General features: G+C 45.8%; 1 protein-coding gene across 1 annotated transcript in view; it reads left to right on the top strand.

Moving 5' to 3' along the window:
- Window positions 1–13,397, top strand: part of LOC135521880 (voltage-dependent calcium channel gamma-7 subunit-like) — a 29,028-nt gene extending 15,631 nt beyond the window's left edge. The window contains exons 2-6 of the mRNA XM_064947660.1: window positions 779–974; window positions 1,423–1,509; window positions 2,099–2,239; window positions 10,524–10,669; window positions 12,467–13,397. Coding sequence (XP_064803732.1) covers window positions 779–974; window positions 1,423–1,509; window positions 2,099–2,239; window positions 10,524–10,669; window positions 12,467–12,916 — 1,020 coding nt within the window. The 3' untranslated portion in view covers window positions 12,917–13,397. The remainder of the gene's footprint in view (window positions 1–778; window positions 975–1,422; window positions 1,510–2,098; window positions 2,240–10,523; window positions 10,670–12,466) is intronic.
- The last annotated feature ends 5,811 nt before the right edge of the window (window positions 13,398–19,208 follow it).

Here is a 19,208-nt window from a genome sequence, read left to right on the forward strand (position 1 = left end):
AGGTATCTGTCTCCCTCCCTCTCTCTTTCTCTCAGCATGACTTCTGAACGAGGTATCTGTCTCCCTCCCTCTCTCTCTCTCTCTCTCTCACAGCATGACTTCTGAACGAGGTATCTGTCTCCCTCCCTCTCTCTCTCTCTCTCACAGCATGACTTCTGAACGAGGTATCTGTCTCCCTCCCTCTCTCTTTCTCTCAGCATGACTTCTGAACGAGGTATCTGTCTCCCTCCCTCTCTCTCTCTCTCTCACAGCATGACTTCTGAACGAGGTATCTGTCTCCCTCCCTCTCTCTTTCTCTCAGCATGACTTCTGAACGAGGTATCTGTCTCCCTCCCTCTCTCTTTCTCTCAGCATGACTTCTGAACGAGGTATCTGTATCCCTCCCTCTCTCTTTCTCTCAGCATGACTTCTGAACGAGGTATCTGTCTCCCTCCCTCTCTTTCTCTCAGCATGACTTCTGAATGAGGTATCTGTCTCCCTCCCTCTCGCTTTCTCTCAGCATGACTTCTGAACGAGGCATCTGTTTCCTTCCCTCTCTCTTTCTCTCAGCATGACTTCTGAACGAGGTATCTGTCTCCCATCCTCTCTCTTTCTCGCTCTCTGTAAATGCGTTTAATCTAAAAGTCTGATTTAAAATTAGGAGTTCTCTGTCTCTCTCTTTGCTTTGTCTCTCGCTCCTCTCTGTAGACTTCATGCAATAAGTCTGACTTATCCTTGCTCTCTCTCCTACTCCCTCCCTCCACTCCCTCCTCTCCTTCCGCTCTCCCTCTGTCTCTAGATGAGTTCGTGCAGTAGCAGAGCGCTGACTATCCTGTCCACGGTGTTTGGGGCGTGTGGTCTGCTGCTGGTGGGCGTGGCTGTGTCTACAGACTACTGGCTGTTGATGGAGGAGGGCATCGTGCTGCAGCAGAACCAGAGCATGGAGGTTAAGATGGCCCTGCACTCTGGCCTCTGGAGGGTCTGCTTCGTGGCTGGTACATATGACCTCTGACCCTCAATAGCAGTCTTGACCTGACCAATCTGCTCCAGGTAGAATTAGCCATAGTTGATCTAGGATCAGTTCTCTCCTTCTAAATCTGAACGCTAACCATTAGTGGAAAATCCTAAACGGACCTTATCTCAATGTCATATACTGTATTATTTTTTCATTAACGTATGCAGGGGCGGACTGGCCATCCGGCTTCTCAGGCAAATGCCAGATGGGCTGATTCATTTTTTGCCTAAATTGTTTTCTCTGTGCAAAATATATAATTGACTGGCAAAACATGGGGGCCTCAAATAACAAAATGGTCCATTGTGTTAGAAATGGTATGACAGATTTTTGGTCCCAGTCCACCCCTGTATGTATGTATCTGCCTCCTTCTCTCCTTCTCATGCAAGCCTCAATTTTATACAATCGTCTTTCTTTCCCTTCTCTCTCAGGGACAGAGAACGGGAGATGTGTGGCGTCAGAGTACTTCACTGAGCCAGAGATAGAGATCACCACAGAGAATACTGCTAATATTCTGAGTGAGTATATTGTACCCTACACTTACAGCTTTACACTGCAAGCTCAGCATAGAACTCACCAACTTGTCGCCCTAAAAAACGGAAATGAGTAACCTCTGGTTCATTCAACCATTCATATGGTCAGCGCTCAGGAAATTACTGGCTCGTTGGCCAAAGCCTATGGGGAAATTAATTTGGATTTTAGAGGTGTTTTGGATAAACAGAGAAAAAGATAAGTTCTGGGGTTAACACACGCTTAGGAGATCTTATACATTTTGTTCTATGAGATAATAGCAGTCAGTTAACATGACATGTATTAATTATTATGAAGCCTTTAGGTAATTTATGTGTTTGTTTCACAAAAAGTGACGTTAGCTGATGAAGAGTATCTCATAGAACAAAACGTATAAGGTCTCCCTAAGCCTGTGTTTACAACATACCTTATTTTTGGCATTTATCCAAAACTCCTCCAAAACCCCAATTAATTTATGGTTAGTACATAACATTTGACCTCTAATGCTGCGACCCTGTAGAGATGGTGCGGACAGCCACTTAATTTCCCATGGCGTCTCTGCTATGACCTTTAACCTCTAACACTGTGACCCTGTAGAGATGGTGCGGACGGCCACTCCGTTCCCCATGGTGTCTTTGCTCTTCGTCTTCACGGCCTTTGTCATCAGTAACATCGGACACATCCGGCCCCAGCGCACCATCCTGGCCTTCGTCTCCGGGATCTTCTTCATCCTCTCAGGTAAATAGGCCACTCCATCTGGCCTTGATTAGTACTGCCTTCATCCATCCTCTCAGGTAGATAGGCCACTCCATCTGGCCTTGATTATTACTGCCTTCATCCATCCTCTCATGAGATAGGCCACTCCATCTGGCCTCCTCTCAGGTAGATAGGCCACTCCATCTGGCCTTGATTATTACTGCCTTCATCCATCCTGTCAGGTAGATAGGCCACTCCATCTGGCCTCCTCTCAGGTAGATAGGCCACTCCATCTGGCCTTGATTATTACTGCCTTCATCCATCCTCTCAGGTAAATAGGCCACTCCATCTGGCCTTGATTATTACTGCCTTCATCAATCCTCTCAGGTAAATAGGCCACTCCATCTGGCCTTGATTATTACTGCCTTCATCCATCCTCTCAGGTAGATAGGCCACTCCATCTGGCCTTGATTATTACTGCCTTCATTCATCCTCTCAGGTAAATAGGCCACTCCATCTGGCCTTGATAATTATTGCCTTCATCCATCCTCTCAGGTAGATAGGCCACTCCATCTGGCCTTGATTATTACTGCCTTCATCCATCCTCTCAGGTAAATAGGCCACTCCATCTGGCCTTGATTATTACTGCCTTCATCCATCCTCTCAGGTAAATAGGCCACTCCATCTGGCCTTGATTATTACTGCCTTCATCCATCCTCTCAGGAGATAGGCCACTCCATCTGTCCTTGATTATTACTGCCTTCATCCATCCTCTCAGGAGATAGGCCACTCCATCTGGCCTTGATTATTACTGCCTTCATCCATCCTCTCAGGTAGATATTCCACTCCATCTGGCCTCCTCTCAAGTAGATAGGCCACTCCATCTGGCCTTGATTAGTACTGCCTTCATCCATCCTCTCAGGTAGATATTCCACTCCATCTGGCCTCCTCTCAGGTAGATAGGCCCCTCCATCTGGCCTTGATTAGTACTGCCTTCATCCATCCTCTCAGGTAGATAGGCCCCTCCATCTGGCCTTGATTCGTACTGCCTTCATCCATCCTCTCAGGTAGATAGGCCCCTCCATCTGGCCTTGATTAGTACTGCCTTCATCCATCCTCTCAGGTAGATAGGCCACTCCATCTGGCCTTGATTAGTACTGCCTTCATCCATCCTCTCAGGTAGATAGGCCCCTCCATCTGGCCTTGATTAGTACTGCCTTCATCCATCCTCTCAGGTAGATAGGCCACTCCATCTGGCCTTGATAATTATTGCCTTCATCCATCCTCTCAGGTAGATAGGCCCCTCCATCTGGCCTTGATTAGTACTGACTTCATCCATCCTCTCAGGTAGATAGGCCACTCCATCTGGCCTTGATTATTACTGCCTTCATCCATCCTCTCAGGTAGATAGGCCACTCCATCTGGCCTTGATTAGTACTGCCTTCATCCATCCTCTCAGGAGATAGGCCACTCCATCTGGCCTTGATTATTACTGCCTTCATCCATCCTCTCAGGTAGATATTCCACTCCATCTGGCCTCCTCTCAAGTAGATAGGCCACTCCATCTGGCCTTGATTAGTACTGCCTTCATCCATCCTCTCAGGTAGATATTCCACTCCATCTGGCCTCCTCTCAGGTAGATAGGCCCCTCCATCTGGCCTTGATTAGTACTGCCTTCATCCATCCTCTCAGGTAGATAGGCCCCTCCATCTGGCCTTGATTAGTACTGCCTTCATCCATCCTCTCAGGTAGATAGGCCACTCCATCTGGCCTTGATAATTATTGCCTTCATCCATCCTCTCAGGTAGATAGGCCACTCCATCTGGCCTTGATTATTACTGCCTTCATCCATCCTCTCAGGTAGATAGGCCACTCCATCTGGCCTTGATTATTACTGCCTTCATTCATCCTCTCAGGTAGATAGGCCACTCCATCTGGCCTTGATAATTATTGCCTTCATCCATCCTGTCAGGTAGAGAGGCCACTCCATCTGGCCTTGATTATTACTGCCTTCATCAATCCTCTCAGGCAAATAGGCCAATCCATCTGGCCTAGATTATTACTGCCTTCATCCATCCTCTCAGGTAAATAGGCCAATCCATCTGGCCTACATTATTACTGCCTTCATCCATCCTCTCAGGTAAATAGGCCAATCACGTTAATTTGAACAAGGCTTATCTGTGTGTGATGATTCATATCTGGCCCCTTCTGTCTCCTTCCAAATGTGATTGATTATTGCTGTCTTCATCCTGTTTCCATCATTGCTCTATTTTTACTTTTGGATGTCTCCTGTACCACCTGAACAGGTTCTGACCATTATTACTGCAAATAATGTCTCTGAATAAGGTCAAGTTGAGCAGAACAATCACTGGTGTCATCAGGAATTTCTGTTGACAATGGTTCTTTCTAAAAAGTGTCTACATACAGTACCAGTCAAAAGTTTGGACATACCTGCTTATTACATGGTTGTTCTTTATTTTTACTATTTTTGACATAGTAGAATAATAATGAAGACATCAACACTATGAAATAACACATATGGAATCATGTAGTAACCAAAACAGTGTTAAACCAGTCAAAATATATTTTATATTTCCATTTATTTGTGGTATTTATTCTTAATGCATTTGAGCCAATCAGTTGTGTTGTGACAAGGTAGGGGTGGTATACAGAAGATAGCACTATTGGTAAAATACCAAGTCCATATTATGACAAGAACAGCTCAAATAAGCAAAGAGAAATGACAGTCCATTATTACTTTAAGACATGAAGGTCAGTCAATCTGGAAAATTTCAAGAACTTTGAAAGTATCTTCAAGTGCAGTTGCAAAAACCATCAAGCGCTATGATGAAACTGGCTCTCATGGGGACCGCCACAGACACATCTCAACATCCACTGTTCAATGGAGTCTGCGTGAATCAGGCGTTCATGGCCGAATTGCTGCAAAGAAACCACATCCAAAGGACACCAATAAGAAGAAGAGACTTGCTTGGGCCAAGAAACATGAGCAGACTCCAGACCGGTGGAAATCATCTGTCCTTTGGTCTGATGAGTCCAAATTTGAGATTTTTGGTTCCAACCACCATGTCTTTGTGAGACGCAGAGTTGGTGAATGGATGATCTCTTCATGTGTGGTTCCCACCGTGAAGCATAGAGGAGGTGTGATGGTGTGGGGCTACTTTGCTGGTGACACTGTCTGTGATTTATTTACACACTTAACCAGCATGGCTACCACAGCATTCTGCAGTGATATGCCATCCAATATGGTTTGCGCTTAGTGGGACTATCATTTGTTTTTCAACAGGACAATGACCCAACACACCACCAGGCTGTGTAAGGGCTATTTGACCAAGAAAGAGAGTGATGGACTGCTACATCAGACCTGGCCTCCACGATCACCCAACCTCAACCCAATTGAGATGGTTTGGGATGAATTGGACCACAGAGTGAAGGGAAAGCAGCCAACAAGTGATCAGCATGTGGGAACTCCTTCAAGACTGTTGGAAAAGCATTCCAGGTGAAGCTGGTTGAGAGAATGCCAAGGGTGTGCAAACCTGTCATAAAGGCAAAGGGTGGCTAGTTTAAAGAATTTACAATCTAAAACATATTTGGATTTGTTGAATACTTCTTTTGTTACTATATGATTCCATAAGTGTTATTTCATAGTGTTGATATCTTCACTACAATGTAAAAATGTAGAAAATAGTACAAATTAAGAAAATTCTAGAATGAGTAGGTGTGTCCAAACATTTTGACTGGTAGTGTATATTGTATTTGTCACTGGAATTTCAGAATTCCTATTGATTGTACATTAATTAAATCCCTCAGTCTATTTTATAAGAATTTGTAAGATTCCTGTTTGCATAAATTAGACAGAGACCAGTCTTATCAAAATTAGATAATAGTATTTATTCTCGGAGCGTGCTGCCATGACACCACGAACAACAGTTTATATACAAAATATGACATCATAGGTTATAAAACGTCCTTTCAGTTGAAAAGTTTATTCCCACCCCTTCTCTCTCTCACTCCAGACACACAGTTAAATCGAGGTTAAACTTCTGAAATCTTCATCCATCACCATTCAGCAGACAGTTCCAGCTAATGGAAAACCTAAGAAAACACACACTGCCTTATTTAAACATCCCAGAGCTAAGTTGAGTTGGTTCAACCATAGGTTAACTACCCTTTTTGCTTACTTAAAAACCCACAATTCCAGTCCCCTCCAACCGGGCTGGAATGGTATTTATTTTATTTAATTACCCCCTGTTTCATGCTCCACAATCCCTTCCTTATGAATTAATATTATTAATCAGATATAATAAAACAGAGTAGAGTTTAATTAGTTATAGTTATATTTAAAATGTAGATATTGTTTCGTCATTATTCATAAAATTCCTAACAGTATTGTAAATCAGAGAAATATCTATCCTCTGTGAAGCTGTTTGGGGACTTTTCTTATTTGTAGTTCACTCTCCTGACCAGGAGGTTGCAGTGATGAGGGAACTCCCTTTTCTCTCTATGGAAAATAGAGAGAGATGAGAAGATATCAAGAATGGCACTCAAAACATAACAATTCACCTATGATATGTCAGGAAAAACAGGTATATTATTTAAAGCCAAAAAGCAGCCATTATAATCACATTCCTGCCTTTGTTGTGGTTTGTTTGTAACACAGCAGTGTTTCGCACTCTCGGTCGTGGCCTCCTTGCAGGCTCTCTCTCTCTCTCGCTCTCTCTCTCGCTCTCTCTCACTCACTCTCTCTCTCTCCCTCTCCCTCTCTCTCTCTCTCACTCTCTCTCTCTCTCTCTCTCTCTCTCTCTCACTCTGTGGGTAAGTGAGTGTATTTTCGTATGCCAGTGTTACTTTTTTAGGTAAAGATGATGAACCTCTACGTTATAACTGGACATGGTTTCCATGCACTTTCCTTTTACATTCACAGCCTGTACTGACTGACAGTCGCCCGGTGTACAGAACAGATGCTCAGACAGAATGACAAGCGTTTTAATTGTACATACACCATATATGTATGTGGCTCTACGTGCGTTCTAATGGTACATTTTTCACATATGGTGCTCAGAAGAGTGGTATTTTAATGTTGTATAAATGGTTTGCTCAAAAGAGTGGTATTTTAATGTTGTATAAATGGTTTGCTCAGAAGAGTGGTATTTTAATGTTGTATAAATGGTTTGCTCAGAAGACTGGTATTTTAATGTTGTATAAATGGTTTGCTCAGAAGAGTGGTATTTTAATGTTGTATAAATGGTTTGCTCAGAAGAGTGGTATTTTAATGTTGTATAAATGGTTTGCTCAGAAGAGTGGTATTTTAATGCTGTATAAATGGTTTGCTCAGAAGAGTGGTTTCATTTCAAATGTCTTATTATGTCGACATACAGTGTTGTAGCGATGTGAAAATAGTTAAGGTACAAAATGTAAGGGCCTCCCAGGTGGCGCAGTGGTCTAAGGCACTGCATCACAGTGCTAGCTGTGCCACCAGAGACTCTGGGTTCGTGCCCAGGCTCTGTCGCGACTGCGAAGCCGCGACACACAATTGGCCTAGCGTAGTCCGGGTTAGGGAGGGTTTTGCCGGCAGGGATATCCTTGTCTCATTGTGCACTAGCGACCCCTGTGGTGGGCTGGGCGCAGTGCACGCTGACCAGGTCGCTAGGTGTACGGTGTACCTCTGACACATTGGTGCAGCTGGCTTCCCAGTTGGATGCGCGCTGTGTTAAGAAGCAGTGTGGCATAGTTGGGTTTTGTTTCAGAGGACGCATGGCTCTCTCCCGAGTCCGTGTGGGAGTTGTGGCAATGAGACTACCAGCAATTGGATACCATGAAATAAGAGGGTAAAATAAAAAAAGTACAAAATGGAAAATAAATAAACATAATTAGTTTTCTTTTCTTGTGGCAACAGGTCACACATCTTGCTGCTGTGATGGTGAACTGTGGGAGTTTATCAAAATTGGGTTTCAAATTCTTTGTGGATCTGTGTAATCTGAGGGAAATATATGTCTCTATTATGGTCATACATTTGGCAGGAGGTTATGTCAGCTCAGTTTCCACATCATTTTGTGGGCAGTGTGCACATAGCCTGTCTTCTCTTGAGAGCCAGGTCTGCCTACGGCAGCCTCTCTCAAATGGCAAGGCTATGCTCACAGTCTGTACATAGTAAAAACCTTTCCTTAATTTGGGGTCAGTCACCGTGGTCAGGTATTCTGCCACTGTGTACTCTCTGTTTAGGGCCAAACAGCATTCTAGTTTGCTCTGTTTTTTTTGGTAATTCTTTCCAATGTGTCAAGTAATTATATTTTTGTTTTCTCATGATTTGGTTGGGTCTAATTGTGCTGCTGTCCTGGGGCTCTGTGTGGTGTGTTTGTGTTTGTGAACAGAGCCCCAGGACCAGCTTGCTTAGGGGACTCTTCTCCAGGTTCATCTCTCTGTAGGTGATGGCTTTGTTATGGAAGGTTTGGGAATCGCTTCATTTTAGGTGGTTGTAGAATTTAACAGCTCTTTTCTGGATTTTGATAATTAGTGGGTATCGGCCTAATTCTACTCTGCATACATTATTTGGTGGTTTACGTTGTACACAGGGTCTATTTTATGCAGATTGTCAATCTGTTGTTTGTTCCATTTTGTGAATTCTTGGTTGGTGAGCGGACCCCAGACTTCACAACCATAAAGGGCAACGGGTTCTATAACTGATTCAAGTATTTTTAGCCAGATCCTAATTGGTATGTCGAATTTTATGTTCCTTTTGATGGCATGGAAGGCTTTGTCTCTCAGCTCGTTCAAGGTTTTGTGGAAGTTACCTGTGGCGCTGATGTTTAGGCCGAGGTATGTATAGTTTTTGTGTGCTCTAGAGCAACGCTGTCTAGATGGAATTTTTATTCGTGGTCCTGGCAACTGGTCCTTTTTTGGAACACCATTATTTTTTATCTTACTGAGATTTACTGAGATTTACTGTCAGGGCCCAAGTCTGACAGAATCTGTGCATAAGATCTAGGTGCTGCTGTAGGACCTCCATGGTTGGTGACAGAAGCACTAGATCATCAGCAAACAGTAGACATTTGACTTCAGATTCTAGAATGATGAGGCCGGGTGCTGCAGACTGGTCTAGTGTCCTCGCCAATTCGTTGATATATATATGTTGAAGAGGGTGAGGTTTAAGCTGGATCCCTATCTCAATCCACAGCCCTGTGGGTAGAAATATGTGTTTTTTGCCAATTTTAAATATGCACTTGTTCTTTGTGTACATGGATTTTATAATGTTGTATGTTTTTCCGCAAACATCACTTTCCATCAATTTGTATAGCGGACCCTCATGCCAAATTGAGTCAAAAGCTTTTTTGAAATCAACTAAGCATGAAAAGACTTTGCCTTGTTTTGGTTTGTTTGTTTGTCAATTAGGGTGTGCAGGGTGAATATGTGGTCTGTCGAACGATAATCTCACTCTCTCTCTCACACACCCTTCCCTCCTCAGAATCCTCTCTCTGTCTTTTAGTGTCATTGTTATTTGCTATATTCCTTTCACTTTCGCCCCCTCTCTTCCTTGTCTTTGTTGCTGTTGGTGTCAGTGGTAATGTCCTGCTGCTCTCTATCCCTCTCTCTCTCTCTCTCTCTCTCTCTCATTCTTAGGGTGTCATTGGTAATGTCCTTCCGCTCTCTCTCTCTCTCAGGGAGTCAGTGGTAATGTCCTGCTCTCTCTCTCTTTCTCTCTCTCTCTCTCTCTCTCTCAGGGTGTCAGCGTTAATGTCTTCTTTCTCTCTCTCCCTCTATCACTCTCTCTCTCCTTCTCTCTTTCTCTCCCTCCCTCCCTCCCACCTCCCTCCTTCTCTTCCTCCCTCTTTCTTGCCATCCCTCCCTCCCCTTCTTTCTTTCTCTCTCTCCCCCTACCTCTCTCTCTCCTCTCTTTCTCTCCCTCCCAACTCAATCCTTCTCTTCTTCCCTCCCTCCCTCCCTCCCTCCATCACCTTCTTTCTCTCTCTCCCCCTACCTCTCTCTCTCTCCTCTCTTTCTCTCCCTCCCAACTCAATCCTTCTCTTCTTCCCTCCCTCCCTCCCTCCCTCCTTCCCTGCCTCCCTCCCTCCGCCCCCCTCTCTCTCTCTCTCTCTCTCTCTCCCTTCCTCCTTCTCTTCCTCCCTCCCCCCGCTCTCTCTTTCTCTCTCTCTCCCTCCCTCCTTCTCTCTCTCTCTCTCCCTCCTTCTCTGCCTCCCTCCCTCCGCCCCCCTCTCTCTCTCTCCCTCCCTCCTTATCTTCCTCTCTCCCTACCTCTCTCCCTCTCTCCTTCTTTTCCTCCCTCCGCCCCCCCCTCTCCCTCCCTCTCCAGGCCTGAGTCTGGTGGTGGGGCTGGTGCTCTACATCTCCAGTATTAATGATGAGGTGATGAACAGACCGAGGGAGCCTGAACAGTTCTTCAACTACCACTATGGCTGGTCGTTTGCCTTCGCAGCCTCCTCCTTCCTACTCAAGGAGGTCAGAATTTGTGTGCGTGTGCGTGTGTGTGTGTGTGTGTGTGTGTGTGTGTGTGTGTGTGTGTGCACTTGTGTGTGTGTGTGTGTGTGTGCACTTGTGTGTGTGTGCACGTGTGTGTGTGTGCACTTGTGTGTGTGTGTGCACTTGTGTGCATGTGTGTGTGGTAGGGGGCAGGTGGTGGGGGGTGTGAGGAGACGTCATTAGTGCCACTGCTGTGCTGCCTGGGGTGCCCAGCTGACCTATCTGTCTGAAAGCCACAGTGTCGTGCCGGCTGAGGCAAACCTCCCTACAACACTCATCACAACACTCATTACACTGCAATATGCTGGGAAAGTACAGCTATAATTTAGGTCCTAGGGAGCCATACATTTAAATCACTATGACTTGCAAAATTTGAGGCAGGAAAAATTATGATGCCTCTGCAAAATACTACTATTCTCTATACATTCTAAATCAGTCATTCTAAATGTAAACTTCTGCACAGTCTATCTGTACTGAGATGTTCTGTATGCAGGTCTTGAGGAAGAACCTGTACCTCTGGGTATTCATGTGGCTGTCAGCCATCTTCTGTCCTGTGTGTGATAAGCGCTGATGGGACAGAGTGGGGAGCTCAGAGGAGCACCTCTTCTTTACCCTCGTCCTGTCAGAGTGGAGAGTTCAGAGGAGCATCTCTTCTTTACCCCCGTCCTGTCAGAGTGGAGAGTTCAGAGGAGCATCTCTTCTTTACCCCCGTCCTGTCAGAGTGGGGAGTTCAGAGGAGCATCTCTTCTTTACCCCCGTCCTGTCAGAGTGGAGAGTTCAGAGGAGCATCTCTTCTTTACCCCCGTCCTGTCAGAGTGGAGAGTTCAGAGGAGCAACTCTTCTTTACCCCCGTCCTGTCAGAGTGGAGAGTTCAGAGGAGCAACTCGTCTTTACTCGCCGTCTCTCTCTGTTGTCATAGCCAATCAGGGGGAGAGGAGTGTGTGTGTGCTTGCATGTGCATGTGTGTGTGTGTGTCCGTGTGTCCGTGTGGGTGTGTGTGATTATGGATATGAATTTTAATTCCACTGACTGTCAACTCCTTATGTGCCCATCAGATGAGTGCAAACTCTGTTTAAGTACAGTATAGTTCATCACTCAAATACAGTCTTTGTTTCAGTATTTGCTCTGTACATCTGCATACTCTAGTTTAGTTCAAACATTCATGACAGTTCTAAGACATAGCATATATGAAGAGTGGACTGTTGTTGTACTTTGCTGCAGAGAAGATAGGAGAACACTGCTGAATACACAATGAGCTAGTGAAGATTAGTATTCTGGGGATAGACTGGGGTGTCAGTGGGGATGTTGACATACTGTAGCAGTGCAGTAGTCTTCTCTCTCTCTCCCTCTCTCTCTGTGTGTGTGTGTGTGTGTGTGTGTGTGTGTGTGTGTGTGTGTGTGTTAGCAGTGCAGTGTTGTGTTCTCTGCTCGTTTCACCCATCTCTCCCTCCATCCCCCACCCTGCCTCTCTCACATCGTCAGCATTACTGCACTAATGTGGTGCAATAGACAGCTCAGTGTGCTCCAATCCTTCTGCTCCTGCTACTCCTCCTCTTTCCTCGTCTTGCCTCTTGTCCTCACATTGCTCTCTCTCTCTCTCTCTCTCTCTCTCTCTCTCTCTCTCTCTCTCTTTACTCCATTGCTCCCAAATCCCCTCGACTCACTTTCTTTTCCACCTCCTCCCCACTAGATTTATCCCCTCTACTTGTTCCCTTTTCTTTCAAACAGTTTGATCCCTGCATAACTCTCCCTCTCTCTATCTCTCTCTCCTGTCAGGGGGCTGGGGTGATGTCAGTCTATCTGTTTATGAAGCGTTATGCTGAGGAGGAGATGTACCGCCCCCACCCAGCCCTCTACCGCCCCCGTCTGTCTGAATGCAGCGACTACAGCGGCCAGTTCCTCCACCCTGAGACCTGGCCTCCTCCTAAGAGGGGCCGCAGTGACTCCCAGGCCTCCAGCGACATCTCCATCCAGATCAACCAGACCCCCCCGCAGCCCACCAATAACCCCCTGCAGGGCAACCAAGGTGGGGGCATGGGGTCCAGCATGGGCCCTGGGTCTGGGTCCTCCTCTGGAGCTAGCTACCAGCTGCCCCCACCGTCTGGGGCCTACAACACCCACACACTCCAACACTCACACGGTAACTCCCAGGCCATGGCCATGCCCCCTTCCACCGGCCCCCCTCATTACCACACACACATGCACATGGACGCCTCCCCCTGTTAGAGAGAGGGAGCAAGGGACAGGGGTGCACTGATGGTGGCCTATCACTCCCATAGACACACACACATTTATGATGAAAAACAATATACAGTATATATATATAGAGAGTAATGCTATAGGTGGAGATGGAGAGAGATGGAGGGAGGTGGAGATGGAGGTAGGGAGATGCAGGCAGCTGGATATGGACAGAAAAGAGGGAGGGAGAAAGTAAGTGTGAAGAGCATGAAAGATGGAGTAAGTGTGAAAAGGGAGAAGGATTCAGGGATTAGAGTTAACATACATTTGGTATTAAAAGCTGAGAGATGGGCAGAGAGAGAGAAAGAGGGTTCGGGAGAGGTGGAGGAGTTGTCAAGGATAGAGAGATGAGGGGGTGGAGAGAAAGTGACAGAGAAAAAAGTATGTGATTTCTTGAAAGACTTTAGAGGTTAGCATCTGTGACAAAAGGGGCTGAGAGGGAGAAAGGAAGAGACATTGAGAATGAGAGAGACGGGGAGAGAGGGAGAGAGAGGGAGAAAGGGAGAGAGGGAGAGAGAGGGAGAATGAGAGAGACAGGGAGAGAGGGGGAGAGAGAGGGAGAAAGGGAGAGAGGGAGAAAGGGAGAGAGGGAGAAAGGGAGATACAGGGAGAATGAGAGAGACTGGGAGAGGGAGAGAGATGGAGAAAGGGAGTGACAGGGAGAATGAGAGAGACAGGGAGAAGGAGAGAGAGGGAGAAAGCGAGAGACAGGGAGAGAGGAAGAGACAGGGAGAATGAGTGACAGGGAGAGAGGGCAAGAGAGGGCGAGAGTGGGAGAGAGAGGGAGAAAGGGAGAGACAGGGAGAATGAGAGAGACTGGGAGAGGGAGGGAGAGGGAGAGAGGGGGAGAAAGGGAGAGACAGAGAGACTGGGAGAGGGAGAGAGAGGGAGAAAGGGAGAGACAGGGAGAATGAGAGAGACAGGGAGAGAGGGAGCGACAGAGATAATGAGAGAGACGGAGAGATAGGGAGAGAGAGGGAGAATGAGAGATACTGGGAGAGGGAGAGAGGGGGAGAGACAGAGAGATTGAGAGAGACTGGGAGAGGGAGAGAGAGGGAGAAGGGGAGAGACAGGGAGAATGAGAGAGACAGGGAGAGAGGGAGAGACAGATATAATGAGAGAGACAGGGAGAGGAAGAGAGAGGGAGAGACAGAGATAATGAGAGAGACAGGGAGAGGGAGAGATAGGGAGAGAGAGGGAGAATGAGAGGCTGCAGCTAAACCTGAACCTACCACAGTTCTGCGGAAACGAGGGATTTGTATTCACTTGAGATGTACAACGCTAAACACTGTCTTTCACTCCTACACACTTATATGTGCATAGGTTTATACATATACTTATCCATGGTAATGATAATAATAATAACTTGAGTTCAAATAATAAAACAATATTAGAATATCTGTAAGAATACATGAATGTCGGTTAAAATGTATGAATACACATTAACATGAATGTGACGATGTTCTGAAATCTATAGGGTAGAATTCTACTGTATATGTAGATATAATATTATATATTTAGCTGAAGTGAATATGAATATGTGTATGTGACCCGGGGAGTGAGTGGAATGATATTTTAAAGATAATTAATTTTGATCTTAATCATGTACATATTATTGCAAATATATACAATTATTGTATATTGTTGAATTGCTGTGAATTGACATAGTGTGACAGAGTCAGAACTGAAATCAACCAAAAATGTCACCCTGACATTGGATTTAGGTGTGTGAAGAAAATACATAATTCCCTTTACGTTAATGACTTTTCTCAAATCCAGTCAGTTTTCCACGTTGAGTCAACATCATCACATTAAATTGTGTGGTTGAAATGATGTAGAAACAACGTTGATTCAACCATTTTTTGCCCAATGGGGTGTTTCAACAGTTTGGTACGATGTGAAAGAACTGAACAGGAGAAAGCAATAAATAGCATGGTATAAGTCCGCTGACTGGCGATGTGTAACTACTGTCCTCTGCTGGTCAATGTCCTACTCTGACACTACCATGGAAGGAGGGTATGTTTCAATACTTTTACAAAGCTCCTGCCTTCTGCCCTTTATGAAGACACCAATCTAGCACAAGTCAGGCACAGTCATGTCATATCAGGGATTGCTCCAAGGAAGGAAAGAAGGAATGATTGAGTGAGGGAGAGAAAGCAGTGAGTATACAGCTGAGAGAGGGAGAGAAAGGAGTGAGTATACAGCTGAGAGAGGGAGAGAAAGGAGTGAGTATAAGGCTGAGAGTGGGAGAGAAAGGAGTGAGTATACAGCTGAGAGAGGGAGAGAAAGGAGTGAGTATACAGCTGAGAGAGGGAGAGAAAGGAGTGAGTATACAGCTGAGAGAGGGAGAGAAAGGAGTGAGTATAAGGCTGAGAGAGGGAGAGAAAGGAGTGAGTATACAGCTGAGAGAGGGAGAGAAAGGAGTGAGTATATGGCTGAGAGAGGGAGAGAAAGGAGTGACTATAAGGCTGAGGGAGGGAGAGAAAGGAGTGAGTATACAGCTGAGAGAGGGAGAGAAAGGAGTGAGTATAAGGCTGAGAGAGGGAGAGAAATGAGTTAATATATGGCTGAGAGAGGGAGAGAAAGAAGTGAGTATACAGCTGAGAGAGGGAGAGAAAGGAGTGAGTATATGGCTGAGAGAGGGAGAGAAAGGAGTGAGTATAAGGCTGGGAGAGGGAGAGAAAGGAGTGAGTATAAGGCTGGGAGAGGGAGAGAAAGGAGTGAGTATACAGCTGAGAGAGGGAGAGAAAGGAGTGAGTATAAGACTGAGAGAGGGAGAGAAAGGAGTGAGTATAAGGCTGCGAGAGGGAGAGAAAGGAGTGAGTATATAGCTGAGAAAGGAGTGAGTATAAGGCTGAGAGAGGGAGAGAAAGGAGTGAGTATAAGGCTGCGAGAGGGTGAGAAAGGAGTGAGCATACAGCTGAAAGAGTAAGAGAAAGGAGTGAGTATATGGCTGAGATAGGGAGAGAAAGGAGTGAGTATAGAGCTGAGAGAGGGAGAGAAATGAGTGAGTATAAGGCTAAGAGGGAGAGAAAGGAGTGAATATAAGGCTGAGAGAGGGAGAGAAAGGAGTGAGGATACAGCTGAGAGAGGGAGAGAAAGGAGTGAGTATAAGGCTGAGACAGGGAGAGAAAGGAGTGAGTATATGGCTGAGAGAGGGAGAGAAAGGAGTGAGTATAAGGCTGAGAGAGGGAGAGAAAGGAGTGAGTATAAGGCTGAGACAGGGAGAGAAAGGAGTGAGTATATGGCTGAGAGAGGGAGAGAAAGGAGTGAGTATAAGGCTGAGAGAGGGAGAGAATGGAGTGTATATTAGGCTGAGACGGAGAGAGAAAGGAGTGATTATATAGCTGAGAGAGGGTGAGAAATGAGTGAGTATATGGCTGAGAGGGAGAGAGAAAGGAGTCAGTATACAGCTGAGAGAGGGAGAGAAAGGAGTGAGTATACAGCTGAGAGAGGGAGAGAAAGGAGTGACTATAAGGCTGAGAGAGGTAGAGAAAGGAGTGAGTATGCAGCTGAGAGAAGGAGAGAAAGGAGTGAGTATACATCTGAGAGAGGGAGAGAAAGGAGTGATTATATAGCTGAGACAGGGAGAAAAGGAGTGAGTATAAAGCTGAGAGAGTGAGAGAAAGGAAGGAGTATATGGCTGTGAGGGAGAGAAAGAAGTGGATATAAGGCTGAGAGAGGGAGAGAAATGATTTAATATAATGCTGAGAGTGAGAGCAAAGAGTGAGAATATGGCTGAGAGAGGGAGAGAAAGGAGTGAGTAAACAGCTGAGAAGGGGAGAGAAAGGAGTGAGTAAATGGCTGAGAGAGGGATGGAAAGGAGTGAGTATACAGCTGAGAAAGGGAGAGAAAGGAGTGAGTATACAGCTGAGAAAGGGAGAGAAAGGAGTGAGTATACAGCTGAGAAAGGGAGAGAAAGGAGTGAGTATATGGCTGAGATAGCTAGGGAAAGGAGTGAGTATGCAGCTGAGAGAAGGAGAGAAAGGAGAGAGTTTAAGCCTGAGAGGGAGAGAGAAAGGAGTGAGTATACAGCTGATAGAGGGAGAGAAAGAAGTGAGTATATGGCTGAGATAGGGAGATAAAGGAGTGACTATATGGCTGAGAGAGGGTGAGAAAGGAGTGGATATAAGGCTGAGAGAAGGAGAGAAAGGAGTGAGTTTACATCTGAGAAAGGGAGAGAAATGAGTGAGTATATGGCTGAGAGAGGGAGAGAAAGGAGTGAGTATAAAGCTGAGAAAGGGAGAGAAATGAGTGAGTATATGACTGAGAGGGAGAAAAAGGAGTGGCTATATGGCTGAGAGAGGGAGAGAAAGGAGTGAGTTTACAGCTGAGAGAGGGAGAGAAAGGAGTGAATATAAGGCTGAGAGAGGGAGAGAAAGGAGTGAGTATACAGCTGAGAGAGTAAGAGAAAGGAGTGAGTATACAGCTGAGAGAGGGAGAGAAAGGAGTGACTATACAGCTGAGAGAGGGAGATAAATGAGTGAGTATATGGCTGAGGGAGGGAGAGAAAGGAGTGAGTATACAGCTGAGAGAGGGAGAGAAAGGAGTGAGTATACAGCTGAGAGAGGGAGAGAAAGGAGTGACTATAAGGCTGCGAGAGGGAGAGAAAGGAGTGAGTATGCAGCTGAGAGAAGGAGAGAAAGGAGTGAGTATACAGCTGAGAGAGGGAGAGAAAGGAGTGACTATAAGGCTGAGAGAGGGAGAGAAAGGAGTGAGTATACAGCTGAGAGAGGGAGAGAAAGGAGTGAGTATACAGCTGAGAGGGGGAGAGAAAGGAGTGACTATAAGGCTGCGAGAGGGAGAGAAAGGAGTGAGTATGCAGCTGAGAGAAGGAGAGAAAGGAGTGAGTATACAGCTGAGAGAGGGAGAGAAAGGAGTGACTATAAGGCTGAGAGAGGGAGAGAAAGGAGTGAGTATACAGCTGAGAGAGGGAGAAAAAGGAGTGAGTATAAGGCTGCGAGAGGGAGAGAAAGGAGTGAGTACGCAGCTGAGAGAAGGAGAGAAAGGAGTGAGTATACATCTGAGAGAGGGAGAGAAAGGAGTGATTATATAGCTGAGAGAGGGAGAAAAGGAGTGAGTATAAAGCTGAGAGAGGGAGAGAAAGGAGTGATTATATAGCTGAGAGAGGGAGAGAAATGAATGAGTATATGGCTGAGAGGGAGAGAGAAAGGAGTGAGTATACAGCTGAGAGAGGGAGAGAAAGGAGTGAGTATACAGCTGAGAGAGGGAGAGAAAGGAGTGACTATAAGGCTGAGAGAGGTAGAGAAAGGAGTGAGTATGCAGCTGAGAGAAGGAGAGAAAGGAGTGAGTATACATCTGAGAGAGGGAGAGAAAGGAGTGATTATATAGCTGAGAGAGGGAGAAAAGGAGTGAGTATAAAGCTGAGAGAGTGAGAGAAAGGAAGGAGTATATGGCTGTGAGGGAGAGAAAGAAGTGGATATAAGGCTGAGAGAGGGAGAGAAATGATTTAATATAATGCTGAGAGTGAGAGCAAAGAGTGAGAATATGGCTGAGAGAGGGAGAGAAAGGAGTGAGTAAACAGCTGAGAAGGGGAGAGAAAGGAGTGAGTAAATGGCTGAGAGAGGGATGGAAAGGAGTGAGTATACAGCTGAGAAAGGGAGAGAAAGGAGTGAGTATACAGCTGAGAAAGGGAGAGAAAGGAGTGAGTATACAGCTGAGAAAGGGAGAGAAAGGAGTGAGTATATGGCTGAGATAGCTAGGGAAAGGAGTGAGTATGCAGCTGAGAGAAGGAGAGAAAGGAGAGAGTTTAAGCCTGAGAGGGAGAGAGAAAGGAGTGAGTATATGGCTAAGAGGGAGAGAAAGGAGTGAGTATACAGCTGATAGAGGGAGAGAAAGAAGTGAGTATATGGCTGAGATAGGGAGATAAAGGAGTGACTATATGGCTGAGAGAGGGTGAGAAAGGAGTGGATATAAGGCTGAGAGAAGGAGAGAAAGGAGTGAGTTTACATCTGAGAAAGGGAGAGAAATGAGTGAGTATATGGCTGAGAGAGGGAGAGAAAGGAGTGAGTTTACAGCTGAGAGAGGGAGAGAAAGGAGTGAATATAAGGCTGAGAGAGGGAGAGAAAGGAGTGAGTATACAGCTGAGAGAGTAAGAGAAAGGAGTGAGTATACAGCTGAGAGAGGGAGAGAAAGGAGTGACTATACAGCTGAGAGAGGGAGAGAAATGAGTGAGTATATGGCTGAGAGAGGGAGAGAAAGGAGTGAGTATACAGCTGAGAGAGGGAGAGAAAGGAGTGAGTATACAGCTGAGAGAGGG

This window comes from Oncorhynchus masou, chromosome 30, assembly GCF_036934945.1.
Source record: "Oncorhynchus masou masou isolate Uvic2021 chromosome 30, UVic_Omas_1.1, whole genome shotgun sequence".
In the NCBI taxonomy this organism is placed as follows: domain Eukaryota; kingdom Metazoa; phylum Chordata; class Actinopteri; order Salmoniformes; family Salmonidae; genus Oncorhynchus; species Oncorhynchus masou.